Here is a 10,807-nt window from a genome sequence, read left to right on the forward strand (position 1 = left end):
AACAAGCATACTGTATGTGCTCAAGTATAAACAAGCATACTGTATGTGCTCGAGTATAAACAAGCATACTGTATGTGCTCGAGTATAAACAAGCATACTGTATGTGCTCGAGTATAAACAAGCATACTGTATGTGCTCGAGTATAAAACAAGCATACTGTATGTGCTCGAGTATAAACAAGCATACTGTATGTGCTCGAGTATAAACAAGCATACTGTATGTGCTCGAGTATAAGCCAGCACAAATATCAGCCGCGGCACTTAATTTTACCACAAAAACTGCATTAAAAATGCGCCAAAAATCTCAGCTTATACTTGAGTATATATGATTAACGTACATCATAGAGAAAAAAAACTAGTAAGCGTGTCTTCATTAAAATTTAATACACCTGTGCATTGAAAGTTGCCACAGCCAAAGTGTGAGCCAAAGTAATAAACCCAAGTGGAACAAAAGATGCCAGGCCATACAGAGCGGGAGAAAATATTTGGGGGTTTATTAAAATGAAATAAGATTTATATAGAGAATTTATATTTTTAAAAATGTGATAATCATGAAGAAAAAGACAATTCAACTGAAAAATGGCCAAAGATATGAAGAAGTGATTCCAAAAACAAGCAAACATGGAAAGATGTTTCCCTCCTCTGTGATGGGGAGAGGTGGGAAGAGATGAGTTAAGAAACTAACAGACATGGAAGATGAAATACAATTTTAGACGCACTGTTGGAAAATTATAGTATGACCACAGCACGTATTGGTGAAAACACAGAACAAGAGGAAGTTTTCATCCATTGCTGATAGGAATGTCTATTGATTCATTTATTTCTTAAGGCATTTTGGCAAATTTTCTAGTTAAAATGTGAAAACAAGTATCCAATTCACTCTAAAAAGTCCAATTCTTGTTATAGTCTAGAGCAGTGCTTACAAACACGCCCAAGGAGACCTTAGCAGGACTATTCATTGAAGTTTTATTTTTTCATTGAAGTATTTTTATAATGTAATAGAAAACAACTGCAGGCAATTTAAATGTCCCATCAATATTCTCACTTATGATCTACTGATGCCATAGACTGCTGTGCAGTTAAAATTAATGAACAGAAGCTGACCATAAAAACATGGATAAATCTCAAAAGCATAATGTCCAGGTTTGAAAAAGCAAGTTGCAAGAGAGTGTACACAGGATGATTCCATTGTATACCAAAGCCACTCAAAGCGATATGCACATACGTATGTAGTCATGGTACGCAATGTTCCCTGGGAGTGATACTCTCATTTCAGATTGTGTGATGTACCCAATGGAATAGGGGTGGGATCCAGGAAAAATAGACAGGATTTCAATTCCATCTGTAACGCTTTTGTTATTGTTATTTTCATTGGGAGTAGCAGTGGTGATGGTTGTTGTTTTAAAATCAAGTAAATATGGCCAATGTGAAGATTTCACAAAACTGGGTTCTCTATACTTTTCCTCATGATTCCACAATTTTAATAACTGATACCTTTTGGAATGAGTAAATCAACTCTGAATTGAGCAACCCAGTAAACCGAACCAAGGCACTTGGAGGCTGTACCTTTCCTGATGTCCTTCAGCATGAAGAGGGGAATTGGACAGTGATGGTTCTGATTCCGCACAATCATGTGCAGGCAGAGTAACACTGCTCTACTAGGTATTGAAGGTTGCAACCTTCCAGAAGCAGCGTCCCAGGCCTGTTTCTGAGTCACCTCAGGTGGGTTTGACCCACAAACCTTTTGGCTGGTAGTCATGTGCTTAATCACTTGTACCACCAAGGTGGCTGAATTCCAAAGTACTCACCAACTCCTCCGATTGCCTGGTGAATAACTTTAGCATCCGCTGCTGCGCTAAAGCCTGGATAATCTCGAATCGTCTGTCCGTGTCCAACCTAGAAGGAAACATTTGAACATTCCACCAGTTTAAAAGGATATCTTTTTAATATTGTATATACATAGTCTATATCTGACAAACCTAGAATATGCACACCTTCTTACCAGCTTAGAATCCATGGAAGATGATCCTCTCCCAGGTATGCTGCCAACATAACATCTTTGTTGCTGTTGGCTCCCATCAAGTCGTCTCCCAATTCACGCTGACCCCATGCACAATGTAGTCAAACCCTGCCCAGTGCTGGGCCGTATGTACTGTGCCATGCCCAAGAACAGTTGCATGTGAAACTATTGTGACCCGTAGGATTTTCAGAAACTGAAAAACAGACCTTTATTCCTAGCTGATCTGCATTTGGAAACGCCACTGAAACCTGTTCAGCATCACAGCAATGCACATCCTCTAGTGATAAGACTGTGGAATGTAAGAAACCTGCCACTGAAGATAACGTGGCATTTACTACCTGTGCGGTGTAGCCTTTCTCCCTCTGAGGTAACAAATCACAAATATAAAACATTGGCTTTCTAGAGCAGCGTTTCCCAAAGGAAGCGACACCACTCCCTGGGAGACCCTCAAATATCCCGGGCGCCACAAAAGCAGATGCCTACACTTTGTTCTGGATTGCAGGCTCTCTCAGAGTCAACCCCCTGCAATCAGGGCAGTTCTGACTCCTATGGGCTACATAGCACAAAAGTTTCTATTTACCAGGAGGGTGCGGAATATTTTTCCCCCTATAAAGGGGGTAGTAGTGGTGTAGTGTTTACACACTGGGCTGCTAACCTAAGGTGACCAGATGTCCTGCTTTTGGCAGGACGGTCCCAATTTTTGACGTTTTAAAAAAGTCCCAATTTTTGGAAAGAATGGACGACAAGCTAGGGAACGGTCTATTTGGTCCATATAGACCAATTTTTTAATTAAGAAGGGCCTCCCCCAGCCCCCCGCCTGGTCAATGGTGTCCCGCTTTAAATCTGGTCACTCTATGCTAACCACAAGGTCAGCAGTTTGAAGCCACCAGCCAGCCACTCCATGGGAGAAAGATGAGACTTTCTACTCCCACAAAGTCTACAGACTTTCTACGGTCTCAGAAACCCACAGGGGAAGCTCTATCCTGTCCTCTAGGGTCCTTATGAGCGGGAGCCAAATGATGGCAGGGAGTTTGGCTTTCAGTTTTATTCTCTAGAGTAACATATTGTCTGTTGCTGGTTAGTCTAAAGAATATCTGTTTTAAGGTAGCATCTGCATAAAAGCAAGAGAGTTAGCTTTTCCTACATTTTTTCCCATCCCTTTTGTGTTCAAGTGATACTTTAAAGCCCTTCACTGCATTTAACACACAGGGAAATGTGGTTTATACACTTCAGGATATTTTAATTAATACTGGCCATTGTCCTTGGGGAACAGAACACTAAAGAATCTATAAATGAAAACCCCATTAGGATTGTCTACTCTTCAGCTTTGTTTAGTACATGTGCAATTGTGGCCAATGAATTCTCGTCCGAAGCTCCACGGACACCATAGATCTGAGCAGCATGGAGGTGAAAAATGCTCCACCACTACCATGAACACATAAATTACAGACATTTCAGCCAACCGGGAAAGACCAACTACAGAAAGAATAAAAGACTTTAAAATGCACAAGAAAGTATAGAACAAGAGCCATGGAAATGTTGAGGAAAATGTAGTAAAATACGTACTTAAATGATGTTTTACAAAACCATCAACCAACATTATTCTTGAGAAAAACAGAGAGCCTTGCCCTTTAGAACAGAAACAAGACAAATATGCCTATTATCCCTGCTCTTATTTAACAATGACCTGGAGGTCCTAACTGGAGCAACAAAGCAAGGAAGGGCAATGAAGGGGATTCACATGGAAAGAAAGAAGTAAATCTCTATTCACAAATGACATTGTTTATACACAGAAAATCCTAGACATTCCTAAATTAAAAAAAAAAAATTAAGCTACCAGATCCAATAGAAGAATTCAGCAAAGGGGAAATGATGCAAGCAGCATATCAAAGCCAGTTGAAAACTTTTACATTATCAAGAATTCCAAACAAGACATCAAGAAGATAATACAATTAACAACAACAACAACAACAAAACAAATCACCCACAAAATGGGAAAATATTCAGGAATACAATTAACCAGGGATGTACAAGACCTGTTTGGAAAGTTTTTAAACTTACAAAAGAAACTGAAAGAGATAAACATAAATAAACATTGTGTGCTCATGGATTAAAAGATAACATTATGAAAATGTCAGTACTTCCTAAAGCAAGCATTCTACAGATACAATGCGATAGCCATCAAAATTCCAACAGCTGAAATGGACTATCCATCACCTTTATGTGGGAAGGAAAAGGTCATGAAGAGCCGAAAGTAAAATTGAAGGAGGAGGGGAGGCCCTACACTTCTCCTATACACACAATCACAGTAATGAAAATGCCCAGCTACTGGTTAAATGACAAATGTGTCAACAACCACCTATAGATACCCAAAACAGATGGAAAGAATATACAGAGCCACTGTACCAAATAGAACTAGTTGACAGCCACCATTTCAGGAAGCAGCATATAAGCAAGAATCAATAGGGATCATAGAAGAAGTTGAAGTTGCATTGAAAGCTTTAGCCAAAAACAAGGCTCCAGGAATTGATGGAATCCCAATTGAAATGTTTCAACCAGCTGATGAAACACTGGAAGCACTCAATCGTCTATGCTAGGAAATATGGATGACAGTTACTTGGCCAACTGACTGGAAGAGATCCATATTTGCACCCATTCCAAAGAAAGGTGACCCAACAGCATGCTGACTATAGAATAATATCATGCAGGCCAGGGTGTCCTTGCTGCTGTCAGATGGATCTTGGCTGAAAGCAGAGAATACCAGGAAGATGTTTACTTGTGTTTTATTGACTATGCCAGGCATTTGACTGTGGATCGTAACAAACTATGATAACCTGGAGTCGAATGGGAATTCCAGAACACATCATTGCACTTATGAGGAACTTGGGATGGATCAAAAGGCAGTCAGGTGAACAGAACAAAGGAATAGTGCATGATTTAAAATCAGGAAAGGTGTGCTTCACGGTTGTATCCTCTCAGCATGCTTACTCAATTCTGTATGTGGAGCAAATCATCAGAGACGCTCACTTACATGAAGAAGCAAGTGGCATCAGGACTGGAGAGAGGCTTTTTTTTTTTCTTCCAAATTTCATTTGTATTTTTTATTACTTTCTCAGAACCATTTTATTGGGAGCTAATACAGATATCATATCATGCCATAGTTCAATCAAATAAAGCAGTATTGTACAATCGCTACCACAATCAGTTTCTTTCTTTCTTTTTAAAATAATTTTATTAGGGACTCTTACAACTCTTATAATGTTCCATACATCAGTTGTATCTAGCATATTTGTACATATGTTGCCATCATCATTTTCTAAACATTTACTTTCTATTTGAGTCCTTGGTATCAGCTTCTCTTTTTTACCTCCTTGCCCCCACTCCCACCCTCATGACCCCTTGATAATTATAAATTATTATTATTTTCATATCTTACACGGTCCACTGTCTCCCTTCACCCAGGTTTCTGTGGTGTTCATCTCCCTGGGGGGTGGGGGCGAGTATGCATCCATCGGTTCCCCCTTCCTCCCCTCCTTCCCTCAACTCTCCTGGTATTGCTACTTTCATTTTTGCTCCTGAGGGGTTTATCTGACTTGGAGTCCCTGTATCGTGAGCTATTATTTGTACCAGTATACATGCTCCAGCCTAGCCAGGACTGAAAGGCAGGACTGGGGACATGCTAGTGGGGGTGAGGAAGCCTCAAAGCACTAGAGGAACATTGTGTTTCATTGGCGCTGTTTCATGGACAGCAAGGAGACCTCGTGGAATAGTGGATTCTGTGTGGGCTGCCAACAAGGTCAGCAGTCAAAACCACCACTCACTCTGAAGGAGAAAGATGAGGTTTTCTGCTCCTGTAAAGAATGGAACTCCTCGGGAACCCACTGGAGCAGGTCAACTCTGTCCCAGATGGGTGCTGTGAGTCAGAGGGGACTCAACAGCAGTGGGTGTGAATCACAGCATGAGCGTCACTCTGGAATGTGAACGGAATGCACATTCTCAGAGCCAATCCCAGCCTTGCTAAACCTGAACCTCTGGCACTAGAGCCCCATGTCTGTGAGTCTGCTGCACAGTGAGGTTTGGGAACATCCCCTCCAGTCCATTCTCAGCTGCCCAGAGAAGCAAAGCAAACACGCGTTAAGAATCATCCGTGCACTCTTTCATAGGTGCAGGAGAGGAAAAGAATGTGACCATGAGCTCCTGGGTTCAGGGATGCTGACATTTCCACAGCCAAGCTGAGCTGCTTGCATTGCCTACTTATTTCTAAGAGGAATTCCTTAAAAATTAAATGACCAATACTTGTCTGAGTTTATTTCCACTCACCCTAGTGCCTTTTGCATAGTGTCAGTGCTAAGGGAAGACACTTCGCACGATGGGAATACTTGGTGAAAGTCTTATTTTTCAAATCACACTTGCTTAGGTTTCACGTCAAATCCCTTAAACATATTTGGTTGCTTCCATTTTTCTCAAACTTGACCTTCAGATGCTCCAAAGCGGAGCATGATTCTAAACCCAAGTGGGAAATGAGTTTTAAACTCAAGTCTCGGCAAGCCGACCCTGACTCTGATATACCCTCAGCGAATTGCCCCGTGGGTCTGCGGGACTGTTCATCTTTCTGGATGCAGGCAGCCTCCTCTTTCCTCTGATGGGTTTCAGGGACTAACGGGTTTGAAACACTGACCTGGAGGCTAGCTTGCAGCTTACTGGGTAAGCCACTGTCCCTCTGTGGGCCCCTTCAATTAGACAAAGCATGTCAAAATGAAATTGAAAATAATATTAGGAGCTCCTTATAATCATCATCATTGTTGTTACTATTAGGTGCCAAATACTATGCTAAAGACATTTTAGACAGCAGCTCAATCCGCATGATAAACGTTTAAGGCACATTTAATTCATTCCACTTCACAGATAATGAAACAGATGCTTACTTCATTTGCCCAAGTTCGCACAGCCAGTCAGTGGGATGCCCCATCAGTTTTTGATCCTAAGAAGTAGAATCTCATTAGATAATAACCAGGAACTCTTTGGGAGCCCTGGTAGCACAGTGGCCTGCACATTTGGCTGTTCATCACAAGGGCAGCAGTTCAAATCTACCAGCAGCCCTGTGGGAGAAAGATGAGGTTTTCTACTCCTGTAAAGATTTAGTTTTGGAAACCCACAGGGACAGATCTGTCCTCTTGTAGAGGACTACTGGGTCAGCGTTGACTCGATGGCAGTGAGGGTTTTTTGTGTTTCTTTGAGTTTAAGATCTCTTTGTGACAATTCCAAAGGAGTTTCAAAAAGTTCTCAGAAAAGTAGAATTGAAAGATTACAGAATTTTTCCACCAATTTTTGGAAGCCCCCTTGTCATATTCAGTGGTCTTCTAAAATTTGTAGTGTAGACTACACTGCAAAGCTATGGGTGTGGCCAGGGTGTACCAGGGGAGATGTCTGCTACTCCCCCTACCCCACCACCTGCCCAGTGAGAGGCTAGTCTGTCCTTGACCCTCTCGTATCAGTCATATCTATTTCTTCATGCACAGCATATTGGGTTTATAAGAAGTTAAATATTTATATTCATAAGAACAAATGAAAGAGGAAAACAGAAGGTGCCAAACATGTTGATGTGAAACAGATTTAAAGCCAAATGCGCCCAAGCCAAAATAGCAGCAGCTGCACGTGCCTTTGGAAGGTGAGGTGGCACCAAATCACTCATCACGCCCTAAAGCCCTTTGCAAGCCAGATCCCAAAGTGAAGGCTCCAAATCCAAGCCTCTGCTGAAGCGCCAGGACTCGGAGCTTTTAGGGAGCCAGGAACAAATGATTGTCTTTGGCTCAATGTCGACCACTCCGCTGGGTCATCAAAGCTTATGATTCAAGGAAAACATGGGGGTGCCTGTAAAAAACAAAGCAATCAAAACTTGGGAAATGTAAGGCGAGATCGTGGGCAACTTTTCAAGTAGAAAAAGAGGGTTTTAAAAGCAAAGGAAAATCACAGGAAAAGGCCCTGAAGTTAAGTATAGCAAAGTGAGACAGGTAACCACTCCGTTTCTATAGCGCCTGTGCTTACAGCCTTGGTTCCAGGACCAGTGGAGGTTGATGGACAAAGGGACTACTTTCCATCTTCACTCCAAACTCGCTCTCCGCCCGCAGGGCGGTAAAGAGAAGCAGTTGCTGCTTTCAATCGCCATTGCTTTGGCTCCCAGTCACAATGACCCCAGGTCCATGGGATGAAAGGTTGGGTCCCCTGCGGGCAGTGTCCTTGGTTGGCCTGCCTTTCAGCGCAGAGGCTCACCCTCCACAGGGTCTCAAGCAATATTCTTTAGTGGTGTTTCCATTGGCTAATATCAGACCTTTCTTCCTGGTCTCCGTCCAGCAGCTCTGCTGCAGCCTGTCCACCATTGGTAAACCTTGCTGGTATCTGAAATTTGGGAGCAGGTCAACGTGCCAGCAACCACAGTAAGACAGGCTGACAGACGGGGCTGGTGGGTGGATATCGCCGGCAATCAGCGGCGCTGTACAGAAGCACCGTGAGCATGACCACAGCCTTGTTGCGCCCAAGAGGTCCGCAGGAAATGTCTGCGTGCGCTCTGCGCTCGCTCAGATGAGAAAATCCTGTCTGTGTCAGCTCTGCTTTCTTAAATGCGGTGACTTCATCAAGGCAGGGCGGGTGAATCTGGTATCCAAGGAGGGTGTGGGCTGGAGGAGAACAAATGAGTGGTTCAGAAGTTATGGGGCAAAAACCCATTTGTGCTGTGTTTTCCATGAAACTCAGATTAGCCTCAGAAATGCTTTGTGTCACTGTGTACCTCCCCGGCCTCCGCCTCCTTTCAGATCCTGGGCCCATCGGGCTTTCTGCCTGCTGCTCTAGGGCGCATCTGTTCTCCCTTTGCCCGACGTGTAACGCAAGTACAATTCAAGTGACGCCCTCCACCCTGTTCTCTATTCTGCTGGGGCTTGTTTTCTCCACTCGCCCTTGGTCTGCAGACAACTTCCATGACCATGTCTCTAGCCCTGAGCTTGAGTGTGACTACTGGCTGTATACATTCCAGGAGTCCCTGCATGGTACAAATGGCTAGGTGCTCAGTTAACTCGGTTACTTATGGAAAGGTTGGTGGCTTGAATCCACCCCGAGGAGCCTCAAAATCTTCAGAAAGACCACAGCTATTGAACCCCGATGGAGCAATTCTACCCATGGGTCACCATAAGTCAAAGTCTGTTGGTTTGATTTTTCTTGTACGTTCAAGGTCTATCTGAGGTCTCTCCTTTGGTAACTTACACACTGTGGCAGTTACGTAATCTGTCAACTTTTGAAGGAGTGGAGTCCAGCCTGGCAATCAGGTCACAGTCTATGAGGCCTCTGTGTGGGCACAGCCTTCTCCTGAGGATTCTGGGAACTCCTGTCTTCCTCCTTGAAGGAGGGACACACACTCTTCCTGCAAGACATTCCTACTGACAAGCCACATGGAGCTACTCTGATGGAGCCAGAGCCTTGGCACTGGAGGAGCCATGTGGAGACCCATGCCAGCGCTGAGATGGTTCCACCACCACTGGATCCACAAGACGCTGCACCCACTGGCCTGTGATCTTCCTGCATTTGGTGGCATTGCATGAGTTGCATGAGTCTGAAGAGAAATTTACAGACTAGTATTGGACATATGGGCTAATATCAGACTTACAGACTTGATCTGGACTGGGCTGGGATGTTATCTTAATTACTCTTTGATAACAAGCTCTTTCTTACACACATGAGTGTCTAGGAATTTGTTTCTCTAGTCAACCCAGATTAACACACATATCAACTCATTCCCCCTACCCCCAAATGGGCTGTTCCCCTTACAAATTTTATATAGTACTTATTTGCTGCTAAGGGCAACTGCTCTGTCCCAATTCATCTAAAACTCTTAAATTCCCAGAAACCTGAGAGTTTCCTTTGAATCTTTTATCACCTGTTTCTTCCCAATGAAGTTCACTAGCCAAGCTTCTTAAGACTATCTCAGAAATATAATCTCATGTCCATATGTCTTCATCTTCTTTGCCACTGCTGTAGTCCACGTCACCATCATCTCTCACCTGGACATGTGCCATTGTCTCCCTCCTACTTCCTTCTATTGACTAACTCCAACCCACTTTCCATATAGCAACTGAGCCATCTGTTAAATATCAGTCAAGTCACATCACCTTCTTTTAAATCCTCTTCTCTGATCTCCCACTGGGCACTGAATACAACGCTAAAACTCCTTACACTGAGCCACACGATTCTGGATGCTTTGACTCAACTACTCTCCTCCTTCATCTAGAACCACTCTGTGGTCATTAGATAATTTTATGTCACCTGGAAAATGTATAAAAGTGTAGATGTTGAATCCAATCTGCCAATCAGGTCGCACACAGCTTGCTGGTGTCTGCTTGGGGGTGTGGACTTCTCATAAGAGGCCCCCTGGGAACCTGTCCCTCCCTACTACTCTGCCTTCCTGCTTGCTGGGACTCTGGTGGTCACTCTGAGACCTGCTGTTGCCCTGCCACGCTTCCACTAACCTTGGGTCCACACAACTCTGCACTTACTCTCTACACTCCCCGTCGGGCGGCCTTCCTGCATTCTGCATCATTCACCGTGGCTGTGTGAGTCTGAAGAGGGTCTGAACGACTAGTGTCAGACTTATGGATTTGAGTTGGACTGGGCTGGGAGGCCTTCTTGAGATATAAGTACTTCTTGATATAAAGCTCCTTCTCATACATCTATGAGTGTCAATGCATTTGTTTCTCTGGTCAACCCAGCTGCACACACACACACACACACACACACACACACA

At 43.5% G+C, this 10,807-nt stretch overlaps 1 protein-coding gene across 4 annotated transcripts in view; it reads right to left on the bottom strand.

Moving 5' to 3' along the window:
* The window catches only part of ANXA3 (annexin A3), a 91,271-nt gene that overhangs the window by 61,695 nt on the left and 18,769 nt on the right, over positions 1 to 10,807 (bottom strand). For 2 of the 4 annotated variants that reach the window (XM_045284314.1, XM_045284312.1), the window contains exons 1-2: positions 6,945 to 7,021; positions 1,808 to 1,895 (exon numbers count right to left, since the gene is read on the bottom strand). In XM_045284314.1, the coding sequence (XP_045140249.1) occupies positions 1,808 to 1,895; positions 6,945 to 6,988 (132 nt within the window). In that variant the 5' untranslated portion in view covers positions 6,989 to 7,021. Of the gene's footprint in view, positions 1 to 1,807; positions 1,896 to 6,944; positions 7,022 to 10,807 lie in introns of those variants that run through there. The other 2 variants (XM_045284315.1, XM_045284313.1) reach the window with 1 other exon arrangement.

Source organism: Echinops telfairi, unplaced genomic scaffold (genome assembly GCF_000313985.2).
Source record: "Echinops telfairi isolate 266 unplaced genomic scaffold, ASM31398v2 ScPeMD7_7468;HRSCAF=8506_0, whole genome shotgun sequence".
Lineage (NCBI taxonomy): Eukaryota > Metazoa > Chordata > Mammalia > Afrosoricida > Tenrecidae > Echinops > Echinops telfairi.